At 42.0% G+C, this 17851-nt stretch overlaps 1 protein-coding gene across 2 annotated transcripts in view; it reads right to left on the bottom strand.

Annotated features, from left to right (window-relative positions):
* The window catches only part of Crebbp (CREB binding lysine acetyltransferase), a 133036-nt gene that overhangs the window by 63821 nt on the left and 51364 nt on the right, over nucleotides 1-17851 (bottom strand). For both annotated transcript variants that reach the window (XM_076840621.2, XM_076840620.2), the window contains exon 3: nucleotides 13613-13789. In XM_076840621.2, coding sequence (XP_076696736.2) covers nucleotides 13613-13789 — 177 coding nt within the window. The remainder of the gene's footprint in view (nucleotides 1-13612; nucleotides 13790-17851) is intronic.

Raw genomic sequence — 17851 nt, 5'->3', positions numbered from 1 at the left:
CTGCCCAGGTAGGCACCAAGAACAGAGGGAAAGTGCTTGGACAAAGAACTTCCCTTTAAAAGACTGGAAAAAACTTAAGTGTTGTAAGTTCCCCAAAAGCCATCAACATTTATACAATTTTGTTTTGGCAATAGCCAAGAAAAAATTTTAAAACAGTGAGAATAAAGAGGACTCTATATTGCTAGAGTCTAAAACACACTCTAGAGTTCTTTGAGTAAATCCAGAAACAGACACGTGTGCACATGAAACCAGCATCTGATAAAGATGGTGCTCCAACCTGGGGAATGGCAGGCATCTCTGACTGCTATTTACCTGAAATACAAAAATAAACTCCAGATGGAATAAAGTATGTAAAACACACTAAAATTCATAAAAGGAGTATCTTTAGAATATGAGGATAAAAAAATTTCTTAACACAGGCATACAAGAATAAAGAATAAAAAGGGGAAAAACTGAGAAAAATTTTGTTGCTATTCTCATACACAAACAGCCTTTAAGAGATTAAAAAAATCAAACTATCCTACTAGAAAGCTGGGCAAAGAAGATGCACAAATACTTCATAAAATATAAAGAAACAACAAGCACAAAAAAATCTCCTCCTTGCTGCTGAGACAATACAGAGGAAGAACAGTCTTTTCAACTGGTGGCGAAAAAAGGATGACAACAGGGGCTGTAGTGCAGCTCAGCACCACCTGCAAGAGGCCCTGGGTCCTACTCCCAGCACCCCCACACACAAAGAAAAGAAAGGAAAAGGAGCCTACTGCAGTGGTGAATGCCTGTAACCCCGGAAGCTCCAGAGGCTGAGACAGGAGGATCATGAGTTCAAAGCCAGCCTAAAGCAAGGCACTAAGCAACTCAGTGAGACCCTGTCTCTAAATAAAATACAAAACAGGGCTGGGGATGTGACTCATTCACTGGTCAAGTAAGCTGCCACTTCATGCTCACCAGGATGGCTATAATAAAAGAGACAGATGTTTAACAACAATAGTGACTGTGGGAGAGAATGTGGAGAAGGTTAAACACTCATGCACTGCAGGTGGGAATATACAACTGTGTACAGAACTACCATATGATCTCATAATTCCACTCAAAGAGAATTAAGAAGACATGTTTGCACTTTAATTTGTTGAAAGGAAAAAAAGAGCAAACATTCATAGCATCATTATTTATAAGTCAAAAAATGCAAACCAGGGGCTGGGGATGTGGCTCAAGCGGTAGCGCGCTCGCCTGGTGTGCGTGCAGCCCGGGTTCGATCCTCAGCACCACATACAAACAAAGATGTTGTGTCCGCTGAGAACTAATAAATAACTATTTAAAAACTCTCTCTCCCCCCCCACCACTCTCTCTTAAAAAAAAAAATGCAAACCAGTCAAATGCTCATCAACTGTTGAAAAGATAAAATGTGGTATAACTAAAATGGAATATTATTCAACCATCAAAAGCAAATACTGACAAATGATACAACATGAATTTTAAAAACAGTATTTTCATGGAAAGAAGTCACAAAAGAACATTTGTTGTTATGATTCCATTTCTATTAAATAATAGGGGCAGAAAGTAGGTTTGTGGTTGGCTAGAGCTGGGGTTCAAGAGAACCAGGGAGTGACTGCAAGTAGTGCAGAGGTTCCTTCTGGGGTGATGAAAACTGCTATACAAGTGACTGTGAAAATGACAAACAATGCCATTTGAGCACTTTAAAAAAAGGAATTGTATGATACATGATCTACATCTCAATGAAACTGCTGTGAAAAGTTCCACTTCACTAGTTATCAAAGAAGTGAAATAAAATGCTGAGCTATTTTCCATCTATCAGTATGGTCAACATCCCCCCCCCCACACACACACACAAAGAAAACAATCAGTGGCGTAGTTAATGAGGGTACCGAGAAATGGTAATCTCAAGTACTGGTGAAACTGCAACTGGTATGCCTTTGGAAAAGAATGTATCACAAGGAAAAATGTGCATTTCTTTTGATCCAGTAGTTCTACTTCTTATAATAGATGATTAGAGAAGTAACTATACCAGGGTGTGCTAAAATGTCCATGCAAAAATGAATATCACACCCTGACTAAATACTGAAAAACTTAACGTCTATCAAATTAAACAGATCTATAGTAAGGATCTACAGTGAAATAATATGCAGCCATAAAGAGTAAGGCAGAACTCAAATGACCCCGGTTTTATAAAGTCATGTAGGTGGAAGAATGGCATGCCTAAACTCCTGGCAGGCAAACAAAACAAAACAAAAAAACAAAAAAAACTCAAAATGGGCAGTAATACAAAACAGCTATTTTTGTTTTGGGAGGTACTAGGAATTAAACTCAGGGCCCACCGAGTTACATTCCCAACACTTCACATTTTTTACTCTGAGGGGGTTTTACTAAGCTGCCAAGGCTGGCCTCAAACATAACTGTGATGCTTCTGGCCTTAGCCTCTCAGCAGCTGGAACTTCATGTAGGTGCCACCATACTTGGAAAAATAATCATTATTTAAGACAACAAATAATAACAGCATTGTTTTTAAGCCTTAACAAAAAGTTACTAATTATATTTTAAGTAATTAAAATATATTAAGTCAAAAAAGATTTCAGAACAGTACTATAAAGTAATTCAGTTTTTTCTTACTGACTTTATTTTTTTTAATATTTATTTTTAATTGTAGTTGGACACAATATCTTTATTTTATTTATTTATTTTTATGTGGTGCTGAGGATTGAACTCAGCACATGTGAGAGCTCTACCGCTGAGACACAATCCCATCCCTCCTTACTGATTTTATTTGAACTGGTTCTTAGAAAAACCTCAGTAAAGCTCTCTGCTGGTTATATCATGGGGGAGGGTCTTTCACAGTTTACTTTTTAATAATTCTGCATTGTGGAACCCAAAAGCATTCCGCTTTGAGGGAAAATCCTTAAATCAAAAGAACCAGTAGAAAATTATCAAGAATATAAAAAAATAAACCTGTACAGGTACTAGAAGACAATTAAGATGAATATTCTGTAATGTAAGGTCGTAAAGGTCTTAGTCATGAAATGTCCCCAACCATCATGGTCCCCAACCATCATGAGTAAAGCTTTTGTGTGTGTGTGTGGGGGGGTGCTGGGTATCAAACCCCAGGACTCCTGCATGCTAGGCAAGTGCTCTACCACTGAGGTACATCTCCAGTGAAACTCTTTTTTTTTTTTTTTTAAAGACAGAGAGATAGAGATAGAGAGAGGGAGGGAGGGAGGGAGAGAGAATTTTTTAATATTTATTTTTTAGTTTTTGGCGGACACAACATCTTTGTTTGTATGTGGTGCTGAGGACGGAATCCGGGCCGCACGCATGCCAGGCGAGCGCTCTACCGCTTGAGCCACATCCCCAGCCCTCCAGTGAAACGCTTAAAAACACAGGTCCCCGCCCCCCCACATCTGCCAAGGGGCCACAGCCATTTCTATTTGTTGAAGTTCCACAGGGGATGTATTATTATTTTGATTGATGTTTTACCAAATTTTCCAAAATTTACATGTATGTACCTTTACAGTGAGAATAAAACAAAAGATTTAAGAGGAAAAAAGTCCAAGGCCAATTATCATACAGCAGAGCACAGTTCCCTAAAGGGAAACTATGAGGCCAGATTACGTAAAAACTCATGCTCGTTATGACTAAACCCACTGGGAGCAAACAGGACAAAGGTAAAGACTGATAAACCAGGGGAAAGACCTGAAACACACAAGGCCATACAAACAGTACTGCAAAAAATACTCTTTTCCTCTTGGCCCATCTTCATTTCTCAAGTACCCTGTGCCAGGCTCTGAGTTCCAGGCCCAGCAAGCAGTGCTCAGTTAGGGGCTGTCCCTCCCAAAGCACTCAGGACCAGTCCCAGAGCCCTCATGCTGAACCTTTCTGCTCCCCTCCTCAACACAGGGTTGACTATCTTGCTAAAGAGTTCTGAGCAAATCTAACAGGATAGGAACTAAGCGACTTAAGTAAGTAATGACCATGTCTCTAAACATAGCACTTTAATTCTACTAGTACTAAAAAAAAAAAAAAAAAAAAATCAAAAATCAAAATAAGATGACATCATTTTCTCCTACCAAGAACAAGGTGAGAGCCCCCAGATTTGGGAAGATGGTATGATGTAAGCAACCTGATACATGGCTCTTGTTGAAAGGCAATATAATAGCATCTATCCAAAGCATTAAAATACACATACTAGGTACTTCATGCATGAGAATCAGTTCATGCCAAATTCATAAACACAGAAGAAGGAGGTCAGTAATGGCCAGGGAGTAAAGCTGGCTAAACATTCTGAACTACTGAAGAACTGCTTGTGAACAAAAGCTCACCAACCCTCAGGCTTCAGGGTGCAGCCCACTCACCTACCTTGGTCTTCTTCACTCAACTTAACCACATGCTCTTTGCCTGGGTTGCTTGTCACCATAACTTACTAATCCCAACATCAGTCACATTCCATTCATCAGACCACGTGTAAGGGCAAACACTCACTTGCCCTTGCATTCATTAAATTTTAGATTTCAACATGCATTTTTACAAGGATCGTTAGTAGTACATAGCTTTGTATAACTGGTCCCAACTGTTTCTCCCATATACCTTGTATTCTACCCTAAGGAAATAGAGATGTGCACCAAGAATGAGCATAATAAAGTTTATTCTGGCATTCCTCATTAAAAAAATGTTATTTTCCAGTAAGTGCCCAAGTATACATTATAATGCCTTCAAAACACCCTATGCTCCAAACACTGAGAAGAGAGACCAAGAAAGAACAGTAAAAAATGCACTACCTCCTTCCAGAGCAGCCCTCGAGACCCAGCCAGCGCCCACCTTCACATCCCAGTGAGGTCCCAGAACCATGCTTCTTGGATACTCCCTCCCTGACTATCTAGAATGTGTGACCCTCCATAATCTCCATTTAGTATTAGAAAATGACACCAACATCATCAGGTAGGACAACACAGCTCTGCAGTATTGCCTTTCTGATTCTCCCAGAAGGACCCTGCAACAGTTGACTATGCAAGCTCTGGAATCACAAAATAGAATGTTCCCCATAAGAGTTCACCGCTACCAGTGTAGGAAGAAGGATGATCATGCTGAGATGATGAAGATCAACTGGTAAGAAATGGAACACAGCTATTCATTCAGATGGATGGAATAAGTTCTTGAGTTTCTGTATTCTTGATTGGTGTTTACTGATTTTTTTTTAAAAATAACATTATCTTAAATTTTAAGATCTCAATTCAATAGGGAAATAACTTAAAATGAGCAAGTGGGACCAGAATCATTTCTAGGTAAATCTTCCAGCTCAAAAAAGTTGGAAAGAAAACAGAATGGCCACAGCAAAGTTGAGGCAAGTAGTTCTGCTACTCCCTTTACCTGTTCCATGGTCACAGCCTCCAGAACTGGAGAGCAGGTCTAACCAGGAGGGGTTCACACAAATGAAAATCAGACAATGCTCAATCTAGTCCCATGGGGACAAGGTGATGGACCAAGCCAAATGGCAGGTCTCAACACAGTTACAGGGTCTTATCAGGCAACAGTCATTTGCCTACGACCAGTTTAAGGATTACCAATTGACTAAAAATTTGTAAAGAAACAGTCTTCAGGAATATTGACTATAGACTGGCTTCACAAAGATCAACCTGGCTCAGAACACTTCAGACACTGAGGCACTGTGTGGACATGGCTGACTATGACTATCCTCATCCTGCATCATCACACTTATCATCTACTAAGTCCTAACGATCACTAATTTCTCAGAAATGCCTGGTAAACACCTCTTCTGCTTGCTGCTAACAGACAGGCAGACATTGTGGTACTAGTTCTAAGTAAGTACAGAGCACATCTCCTTTAGTCTTTTTAATTTCTTTGTGTGTGTGTGTGTGTGTGTTTTAGATGGACACCATGCCTTTATTTATTTATTTATCTATTTATCTATCTATCTATCTATCTATCTATCTATCTATCTATTTATTTATTTGTGGTGCTGAGGATCAAACTCAGTGCCTCACAAGTACAAGGCAAGTGCTTTACCACTGGGCCCCAGCCCCAGTCCTCCTTTAAAGAAATGTCTGACCAGGTCTCTACTTTTTATGAAGTGAAAGAGCTATGTATATCTGTGGGCACAATTTATGCTTCCAATGAGGAGGTTTTGTTGAAGAAAGGGCTATCCTAAGCAGACTCTGGACTCTGCAGTCATTCCTAGTATTACAGGAGCCTTGTGGATAACAAAATCTATTGATGCTCAAGACCCTCACATAAAGTGGTCTGTCCACTTATAACCTAGGCATAGCCTCCTGAATTCTCTAAATCATCTCTACATTACTTTAATACCTAATAGAAGGAAAGTTCGACATAAATAGTTCTTATACCATATTGTTTATAGAATAATGTATGTGTTATTTAGAAACTAATTTCCATCTGAGGTTGGCTGAGTCCACAGATGCAAAACCTACAGACACAGAAGGTTGACTGTATTTATGGTACACAGAATGTTCCTATACCACAGGACTGCCTAATTTCCTCCAATTTAGTTTCCTATTATATGCCACAAGCCACATACTATAATTTGTACTTAGACTATGTTTCACAGCTGATATTTATTGCCAGAACAAATGAGGATAAGTCCAAACAGAAAAAAAGGATTTACACTAAGCTACTGTTAAGAATTTTAGACCAAAGGTTATTCTTTGAAGGTCCTGCATACTTATTTTCTCAGCAATTTTAATGATACAGGTGGAGCCAGTATGATAGAAGAAATAGATATAAATTCTTAAAAATACACAAACATTTAAATTATTAACAATTATGGTCAAAGGCTTATATTCAAACATTTCCCCACATTATCCAATTTGATCAGTGAGACACATTCACAATTGCAGTGTGGCTTTACACAGAGCTGCTGTCACAACTACTGCCTGGTCACCCCCGGAGAACTCTGCAAGCACCCTCCCTAGTGGACAGAGGCAAACATTAGACAAGCAGCAGTCTTCCGATTTTCACATAAAGAATGGTGAACTTTAGCATCTGTGAGAAAAAATCTACGCCATGAAATGAGCCCACTGAAGACAAGGACAAAGAGAGTCCTGGCCTTCATGCAGTTTCACCTTGATCCCCCAGTCATTAGAGACTAGACCCAAGGGAAAGGCAACGATGAGAATATGATGAACGTAGCTGGCAGGGGGGATGGTGAAGGCTTTTGAAGTATTAAGGTTAAGGAGGACACCAAAACCAACAAGGTAAGCTCACTCTGTAGCACACAGGAGGCCACTTGACCACTGACACATTTCACACACAGTGGCTCTCGTGAGCTTTGTTCTACATCAGAATCACCAGAGGGGCTATTTTAAAGTGCAGATTCCAGTGAAAGGACTACAGATCATCTACTTGAGAATTATGTAAATTATATCGGAGGGAAATAAGAACCATAAACTGAGAAACTGAATAAGAAAAAAACCTGAAGTTTCACAGAGTGGCCACAAAAACTGAGATATTCCTAACTTTCCTCCTGAAAGATTCTGAGTCAGAGGACGAGGTGAGGCCCAGGAACCACTGACATACAGAAGAAAGCTATAGCTGAACCGCCTGAGCAAAGCCTGTTGCCTATGGTTTGCCACTCAAATGCTGCTAATGTCACTGCCCCAGCCAGGTTATTCCAGCAGGACAGAAAAGACACTCCACAACCTTCAACTGCCTGAACAGTCTGCCGCCAGCCATACTTTCCTGTTTAGAGACGTCAGCAGCTGCCAGAGGCCTTGTCTAAAACCTCCACGTCAATACTCTGACACACAATCAAAAAAAACCTCTGCTTTCATGAACATTTTTGCATTTTTTAAAAATTTGAATCCAGTGGCACTGAGCTACATCCCTAGCCCTTATTTTTATTTATTTATTTGTTTGTTTATTTTTTTATTTATTTTGAGATGGGATCTGGCTAAGTTGCTGAGACTGGCCCCAAACCTGTGATCCTCCTGTCTCAGCCTCCTGAACTGCTGGGATCACAGGTGTTTCCCACCACAGTTTTAAATAAGCAGCACACCTGATGAATCACTACATGATGTTGTTTAAATTTTTCTTTAAAAAGTCCACACAGGAACTCCATATCAGAAATAACTCTGTGGGAAACCATATGGGGAAACCTGGAGACAAGGCCCCTCTGGTCACAAAATGTTCTCGGTCAAAGGTGAGTCCCACTTCCAAAGAGCACTCTGTGGAAGTGGCAGAAAGTCCAAGCTGAAGCTTAGATAGGACAAAGTCACCAGGAGTCAAGCGGCACCTCTTCCAAAAGAACTACTCTTAAATGGCCTGTTCATCCCTGCCTGCTTGTAGGGCTTGAGTTCCCAGCATGCACTTCCTGCTCAAAGATAGGTCTGGCACACCTAAAAGGGTGACTCAGCCTCTCCCCCACACAGCCTGCTCCTCTTCCTTTGTCAAAAAAATTTAATTTCTAAATTCTTACATCTACTTATGCTATCCTAATAAACTGTAACCTTGTTTAATAATTATGTCACTCTATTAATTCAATTTATGGACAAGTCAAACCGCATGCATTCTGCATGTCATTAAATCGAAGACTTGACTAGGTCTAATACACACAGACTTCAGAGATGTACATCTGCAGAAAAGTAAGCAAAAAAAGGTGCACCTAAGAATTATGAAATAATATATGGATATTTTTAACAAACCTCTAAATCTATATAAAGTAAGAGACTTCAAATAGAATGGCCAAAGATAAGAGCTACAATGAGATGCATCTGAAAATTTAAGAAAATGTACATTTCCTTTTCTTTTTTTTGTAGTTGGGATTAAACCCAGGGACACTTCATCATTGAGCCACATCCCCAGTCCTTTTTTTATTTTGAGACAGTCTCACTAAGTTGCTTAGGGCCTTGCTAACTTGTTGAGGCTGGCTTTGTACTCACGATCCTCCTGCCTCAGCCTCCCAAGCTGCTGGGATTACAGGCATGCATCACTGTGCCTGGCTACTCACAGCTTCTAAAGCATGACTTTCCTTTTGAGAAAGTCCTCAAGAATGATGCTATTTCCAAGAGAGAAACTAACCCTTTCAGTGCTCTTGGCAACACAGCCTACAGGAAAGGAGGCTGGGAGTGTCAGGGGTGGCCACAGAGGCTGTTGGTCCCCAGGTCTCTGTGCATGTAGATTGCATCTCTCAATGGCAGACTGTGCTCCCCACAGATCAACCTTCACTCTCTAATGATGCCATCTGCCCTTATCTTACTCAGCCTCTCAGCAGCTACCAAATCCTGCAGCCTAGAGGTCTTCTCTTAGCTGTGGTAACTCACTCCCGTACTATCCCCTTTGCTGGCTATTCCTTCATGTTGTCCCTAGCCAGGCTGTCTAGTGCTCTCCCTGGGTCATATTATTCACCCTAGAGTTGTGAGTGCACTGTGTGCTTTGTGAGCGCTGCTGACTCCCAGAAGGCCAGTGTTTGCTCTACTTGTATGCCTACCTGCTTTCACCACCTCTTGGGAATCCATAAGTATCCCCAAAGGTACTAATCCCTCCGTCCTCTCCACCAGCTCCGTAAAAGACTTTTCACCATGTCTCCCATACAGCTACCCAAATGGCAAACCTCAGCTAGTCTCCCATACCCCCAGTGCATCCAACCACATCTAGGCCACTAGCTCCTCCAGCCTTCAGCAGTGCACTCCATCCTCAACCTCTCCAGCTGAAGGGTATTAAAAAGGCTCTGAAGGGTATTAAGACCGCAGATCATTTCCCTGCAAGCCAAGGTCTCTCCTTCTATCCAAAAGCCCTCTGGCTGGCTCCTACTTGGCCCTGAGCCTTGGCCTTTTCCCCTCCCCAAGAGTCATCTTTCCCATGCACTAGACTTCTGCCACTTTCTACACAAGCCAATGCACTCCTGGTGCCCTGGGGTCTCTGTGACATCAAATGTCCCTTTCTCGGTGCAGCCTTCTCTGAGGGCTCCATGTAAGGTGGCTCCTGTGTTAGTTTCAACCACTGCATGCTATGCAAACTTTGGTGCAGTTTTCGGCCGGGTTTCTGTTCTCGCAACTAAAAGGCTCAGGGGTCACTCCAGTTGAACTGGGCTAACTGGGCTGCACGAAATAACCACACAAGAGACACAAATACCTTTTTCTCCAGGATTGCTGTGACGGCTCCTCTGACCTTAAGGGTTCACAGGAAGAGAGAGAGCGAGAGCACACGCTGACCCCTTTTATTGAGGAAAAGCTATTCAAATGAGGCAAGGGGTCAGGTTTCAGGGGGCTGAGTGTATCTTCATGATGTTCACTGTCAGCAGGTTGACTGACACCAGGGTAGGCCACACCCAAGGGCACAGTAAGAGAAGGGGACACACACAAGGGACTTCCATAGAAGATTCTATCGTAAACAGGGCAAGGGGTTATATTACAAAGAAACAGGTGAGCGTAGCTTCACCCATGGGGCTGTAGCAAGACACATCCATGCAGGAGACACCAACCCTCGAACCCAAGAAGGGTGGAGAAATCTCTGCCATATTTCTGTGACTGAGCGCCTCAGCACCCAGCCAGGGAGTGTGACTCAGTCCCGTGTAAGGTTGGTCTCCCACAGTTTTCTACTTATTTTCTGTCACCACTGCAGTCCTAATTTCATGAAAGAGGAGCATACCCTGCAACATTCATACCTGTATTCTGGATGCCCACACCAGTACTCGGGCACATAGAAGGACCCCCAAAATGGGACAAATTAACAGAAAGACCCTATCCCTTCCCTTTCTTAACACCATTCAGCAAAGTTGGTATCCTGTAGAAACTAAAAGACAGAAAAGCAAGAGCTCCTAGGTCAATGACCATGTAATTTAAATTATTCCATCAGAGCCTGACCTGGTACAACGTAATTTGGCATCAAAGTTCATACCTAAACTCTTTGGTACCAAATCTAGTCAAATTCCAAAGGTTACCCAAAACATGAAAAGAAGTACAAGTGAGTTCAAGGCTTATTTTCCTTTTTTTCATTGAACAGACCTAGTTTTTCTGTAACCACTTTTCTGCATAATGCAAAAATCTGTGGATTTCAAGAGGCCAGATATAATGGAGAAAATTTGAGGAAGATCACAAAACAAAAATGGAAGAACTGCAAACAAGCCGAGTAAACACAGGCAAGGGGGGTATTCCCAGGGGACCCAGGGCTTCTGAAGCATGACATCCGGACTTAATTAAAAAGAGCTTTACAGCTGGGTTTGGTGGCACACGCCTGTAATCCCAGCAGTTTGGGAGGCTGAGACAGGAGGATCAGGAGTTCAAAGCCAGCCTCAGCAACAGGGAGGCGTTCAGCAACTTGGGGAGACCCTGTTTCTAAATAAAATACAAAATAGGGCTGGGGGATGTGGTTCAGTGGTTGAGTGACCCTGAGTTCAATCCCTGGTACAAAAAAAAAAAAAAAAAAAAAAGAGCTTTACAGACAGAAAGCTATATAGTCTTGAACAAACCAAACTCCCTCAAGCTTAATGTCCTCATCTATAAAATGGGGCCTGTAATGATGCCTCTCACGAGGCCACTGCAGGAATAAGGTTAATCAGAGGGCATGAACACTTAAAAAGATGCCAGGCAAACCATGTGTGCTCATGTCCAACCTCCCTGCCAGCCACTCCGGTTCCTACCTCCAGCAGGGCACTGAAGGCCACACTGGGATCATGCTGCCTCCCAGGCGTGAGGGAGCTCATCCTATCCTGGAGCCTCCAAAATAAAGGGTCCAGGCCAACAGCAGAAGTAGTCACTCAATTTTGCCCTTTGAGGACATCTATGGTAGATCTCTCTCCTTAAGTCCATATGGGCTTTTGTGAGAAAGTGGCCCCCAAGCAAGCAGCACAATTCCCGTGGACAAGAACGCTTCCTCAGTTTACCATGATCCTGGGAAGCCCAAGAGAGAGAAAGGGGAAGGTGAGAAGAGAGTAAGGGAGGGAAATGGTTAGACTCCAAAAGACAGACCAAAGAATGAGACTTCACTGTTACTGCTTCCCCCAATCACTCTCCACAGTAGGAGTTCCAAATGGTGGGTGTGTGCACACTTGTATGTGAGCACACAAGACTGTGCCCCTAGGGAACTTATGTCAATATCTGGACACATTTCTGATTGCTACAAATGGAGTAGGGAGAGAGGGCCATGGGTATCTATCTCATGGATGCTGTTAAATATCCCCAAGGGTCCAAGAGGCCCTGTAACAGAGAACCGAGAGTCCCCAGGGCAGAGAGGCCCTGCAGCCCTAGTACAGGAAGGAAAGAAGCCTCTGTCCACTATCTTGATGAGTAGACCACAGCCAGCAGATTCAGTCCTACAAAGCAGTAGCCCAGGCTGGCAGAGTAGAGGGATTGCATTAGTCAGGTGTAGGTAAAGAAGAGAGGGTGAAGTGGGACCAGCAGCCAGATTTTTTTTTTCTCCCCTGTGGTGCTTGAACCCCAGGACTAGCACATGGTAGGAAAGCACTCTACTAGTTAGCTACATTCCCAACCTCAAACAGAATTTTAAAGGAGAAAGGAAAGCTAGGCATAGTGGCCCATATCTGTAATCCCAGCTACTCAATAAGCTGAGGCAAGAAAATCATGAGTTTGAGGCCAGTCTGGGTAACTTAAGGAGAAGACCCTGTCTCAAAATTAAAAATCAGGGCTGGGGCTATAGCTCAGTGGTGGAGTAAATTGCCTAGCATGTGTGAAGCACTGGGTTCGATTCTCAGCACCGCATAAAAATAAACAAACAAAATAAACATATTGTGTTCATCTACAGCTAAAAATATGTTTTTTAAATTAAAAATTAAAAGGCCTGGGCTCAGTAGTAAAGTGCCCCTGGGTTTGATCCCCAGAACTGAGGCAGGGGTAGGGCAGATGACAAATGTTTTTGAACATAATCCTCTGGCTTTCTTCTAAGACTTCCCAAATTGCTACTGCAGAAATATGTGAGTGGCAAGCTTAGAAGGTCTGACCACTGGCAATAAGCCCAGGAAAGAAGACAGTTGTCTGTTCAGGGCTTGACCAATCACCAAACACAAATCAGATGTTCAACAGTTGGGGTGTACACAGTGAGGATGGACCACAGTAGGCATTGCTTCCTCCATGATCTGAATTAACAAAGATTTTACTTTGTGGTGCAAAAGGAGGTATTCTCCCACTAATATCTTGATTAGTTAGGTTAGAGGGTTCGGGGACAGTTCCTGTTTTATAGGGAGAATGAAGATGTGAAATCATCCATCAACTCAGGCACAAGACCTGTCTCATCAACAAAATGAAGTCGCTGGAAGACAAATGTCATTTGTTTGACCATAACACAAATTGATGGACTTTTACTGATAGCTTCAAATCACTAACAAATAGCAATCTAACAAAAAGCCAGTGTTGCTGATTCTGGTGATTCTGCAAAGAAAGGTAAAGTAATTCACTTATGTATATTTTCTTCATAAACAAAGGAAGTCTGTGAGGAGTGGCTATCCCATCTGCTGTCAGCTCATCACAGAAAATGTAAAGATCACTTAGAGAGTAACTTAATCATAAGAAACATGGGTTATCTTCCCTTCACCCACTTAACACACTGTCGGTGCAATAAAATCCATATGCCAAAGCACCCACACCAAGTCCCACAGCACTGAGCACCAAGGGTACCTTACCATATTTGGCACATTGGTGACTGAAGTATTCTTGATGTCTGTAGGGAAGGTAGGCAAACTATTGACCATGCTCTGTTTGCTGGATAATTGGGGGTTCACTCCAGTGGCTCCCATTTGCTGCCCTCCAGGTTGACTAAAAGGCTGTCCAAATGGACTTGTGTTACCAGTCATTCCCATCTGAAACAAAAACAGGTAAGATCAACTGTCACAATGCAAACATACATTAAAGGAAGGGCCTCAGAAATGTTCACTTGATCCAATGATGGAAAAATTGTTTATTTCCTATGAAATCCTCATTTCGATTACAAACTAAAGGCTCATTATCAGAGTCCACAATCAGGATTATAAACACAGCAAGTTGCTCAAAGCTATCACTTCAGGGAGAAAGCTAATGAAGAAGCTTCAAACAGTTATGTCCCATCCTAAATACTACCCCAAAAGAGGCAGGACTTTTCTCCCTCACTCTCAGCCATATTCCTCCTTCCCAGATATGGATCCTTCCAGAATCTCAGGGATTTGGTTCAGATGTGAACTAAGTGTTCATTAGTTCAAAATGCAAAGTAGAAATATTGGTAATGAAATATCTTGGATTTGCCTTAAAATGATCCAGCAAGGTAGCTGGTGGCATCAAGAGGGGCATGCAGGCAAGGATTAGTAACTGCCAAATATACTAAGTAGACAGGATTACATCGTCCCCTCTAATAGTATACATGGAAATTTCCCCTAATAAACCTTTTTTTTAAAAAAAATTAAAGCAAACCAGGCATGGATACACATCTATAATCCTTTGGAGGCTGAGGCAGGAGGATCACAAATTTGAGGCTAGCCTCATCAACTTAATAAAATCCTGTCTCGGAAAGGGGGGTATGGCCGAGGATATAGCTCAGTGATAGAGCAATTGCCTAGTATGCATGATCCCTGGATTCCATCCTCACTACTACGAAAGAAAATAAGAAAGAAAAAAAGTGTAATAAAACTAAATATATGGTAGATTAGGCAAGAGTGGGAAGGAGGAATTCTCAGCTACGCCTCCAGGAGACCAACCACAGACCTAGGTCAGTTTCCTCAGGTCACATAAGTTCCAGCCTCCTTAGATACATTAGGAATCCCCAACACATTACCCTGATGCTTTCTTGTCCCCTTGGGGAGGAACAAAGACTAATCATTAAGAAGCTGGATATCTGAGCTACTTGCCTTTGTTTTCTCACAAGCTGTCCAACACTTACTCTACATTTCTAGCATCCTGGTCTGTTTGATGTCTGGACAGGAAAGAACCCCAGGAGTGAGTTTCCATCCAAGAACTCACCACCAGCCTCACATGGTGACTACATACCAGCACATCCACTCTGGGTAATTTAGATCCCTCTGGGAATTTCCATCTCCTTATCGGCAAAGTGAGTGTCTTGAACAAGACAAGCTATGTTATTTCTTTCAGCTCTAAAAGTCTACACTGTCAACAAACCAACGTGAAACACGGCTAACTCCAAATGTCCCCTTTCTGCTGAAATAGGTCTACACACAGAACCAAACACATAGCACCAAAAGTACTTCAACCAAAAAGATATTGCTCTATGCATTCTTATACACAGGTGGCTTCCCTCTACCCTGAGCCCTCAGAGTTGGCATTTCTCACCTTTCTGAAAGTGATATCTTTCTAGCTACCACTTTTGCCCTATGTGTTCTATGTGAGTAAAGTGAAACATAAATCCTTCACCACACTCACCAATGAGCCTCAACCTTCAGCTCAGGAGAGTGAGCAAATTCTCAGCTAGGTTCTGTCAAGTGTTATCTGAAACTCAGACTGAAGCAATAAATGTATTTTCAGAAAGTACTGTGCTAATTTCTAGTTAGCAAGTTCTTAAAGGCCCAGAATTTGAAAACGTTAACAAACATTATACAGTTAAACTTTTCTAATTCCTCAATTTGTCTACTTTGGACCACTTATATCAGAATACATGACCTCAGTCACCCTCCTCAACTTGTCCTCCTTGTCAACAGCATTCACCAAGGTTCTGCTGTGAGCCAAGCCCAGTGCTGAGCACCAGGAGACAGCTTTCCTACTCACCATGGAACTTGTCCCTTATACCACAAATCTGGCAAACAAGAAATCAATGTCATTTGGACGTTTCTGATTAATTAGGATTTGACTAGCATCAAGCAACCAATGTGGCTGGCATGGTGAAGGGTCTTTCTACTCACACCAAATGCCTCTTCAGTGAAGAAAGGGAAACCGAGCAGCTGGGGTTATAGGCATATGCCACTGCACCCAGCATTTCTGACCTGTTTTGAAGATCCACTTCTAAAACTTTGCATTTCTGACAGCATTCCAATGATCATTTTGACAAAGTAAAGAAAATGGGATGGGTATACCTGGTCAGTAGGGTAATACCACCTGGTCAGACTATGTAGTACTTGCTACATGGTCAATTTCAAAGAGGAACCTTGTGTTTGGAAGCACTATAATAGATTTCTTTAGGAAATTTCTCTGCATCTTTTCTCCTTGGACATCAGATAGGATATAAACTGCTTCCACACAGTTAGAATTTTTAAAAGGTTAAATGCCCTGGCAAAGTCAAAGGTCACATATGGCATATAAGAAACGTCCACCTCACAGAGATTCAACCTGAGCCATGACAAAAGCTAACAATCCTAGTGTCTGGCCCCAGACTTTCCTTAGTCAGCTCAGGGTCAGTAAACAACAAGGCCAAAGAGGCCACAGTCCTCCAAAGGCCCACTGATCACCTTCAAGCAGGCTATCCTTGACTCATCCCAAAATGGCTCCAGGGAAAGTCAGGAAGAACTCAGGGCCACACTCCAGTCCTCAGTTGAAGTTTAAGGGATAAGCCATTTGCTTCTGAGATTCTAAATTTCTAAATTCTTATTCTATATCTATTCTTCAAAATCAAATCGAACATCTGTGGTCCTCAAGTCTAGGCTAACACATGTGTATTTGGAGCCCATATACTCAAACGAAATAGTAAAATCATAATGTCACTTCAATTAATTAAAAACCTTCATTTAATTTCCATACAGTTACTTGATGATTATCTAGTGAATGTGGCTTTATTTTCCATTGAAGTTCATCAAAATTTGGTGTTAGACTTCTAGAGAACTTCTGAAATAATCTTTTCAGTAAAATCCAAAAAGCAGAACAGAAAAGAAACAGGGAGTACTCATGACTATGAAAGGGACACACGAACAGGTCAACAACGATGGAATGCTAGCACCCTCCAACGGCCCATTCGTGTTTAAGTGTTTCTACTCTGTCCTTCCAAACAGCCCTTCATACTCATGCATTTAATTTACATTCAATCTCAGAAAAATCTAACTGCAATAAGAACCTTAAAAAATCTCTCTCATAATGGAATCGATTAAATAATGCCTTAAACTCTACCAAATTGTCCAACAAAAAAGCACTGTGATGAAATGTACCAGTCATTTGAACACCTGCTTGTGTCTTCACTGAAAGAATAAAAATACGTAATCTACAATTCCTGTGCATAAGGAAAGAACACACTAGAGAAGATTGGGGGAGGGGGGATATGAATACCAGACTAGAACTTACCCACCCCAGGGACGAAATGGGGTGGGGTGAGGTACTTAGCATGACCAAGTTATGAGACCTGACAACCACAGCTCCTTTAGAGCCCAAGAGCAAGGCCCACTCTATTCTTTCTTACTGATACAAAGGCACCTGCAGCAAACTGGCAGCAGCACCTAGCCATTGGCCAAAAACAGCTTGGGTCCTAATGTATGGCATATAATCAAGAGACAGTCAACAACACAGCAGAAGAAAGGGTGAACTATGCTTCTCCTCTTCTGGCAGATATGGTGAGGCAGAGCACTATACAACTGGCATTATCTATCATAAATAATATTTATGATGACCCATCCTGAGTCTGTCTTGGACTCAAAACCAGGATAAAAAGTACTGCCCTCCTTGAACATTTGTCTCCTCTGTAACTCTAACACATATCAGCACATAGTGGGTACTTCGTACTTGTGGAAAGAACCCAAAATGAACATTCCCAAGACATCACTGCCCTCAAGCCCTCAGGAAACAGAGCCCTGTGTGTCAGCCCCGAGGAAGGAGGTGGTCAAAGAACATCGGGCAAGTCAGTGATGCTGGGCACGATGGCAGTCGGAGTGCACTGGGAAAGACAGCAGGACTCTTTCTAACCATCTTCTGAACTTCCACAGACCTGAGTTACTAAAATGAATTGACAGACAGTTCACTTA

This window comes from Callospermophilus lateralis, chromosome 19 (assembly GCF_048772815.1).
Source record: "Callospermophilus lateralis isolate mCalLat2 chromosome 19, mCalLat2.hap1, whole genome shotgun sequence".
Classification (NCBI taxonomy): Eukaryota; Metazoa; Chordata; class Mammalia; order Rodentia; family Sciuridae; genus Callospermophilus; species Callospermophilus lateralis.
This window is presented reverse-complemented; position numbering and strand designations above follow the sequence as displayed.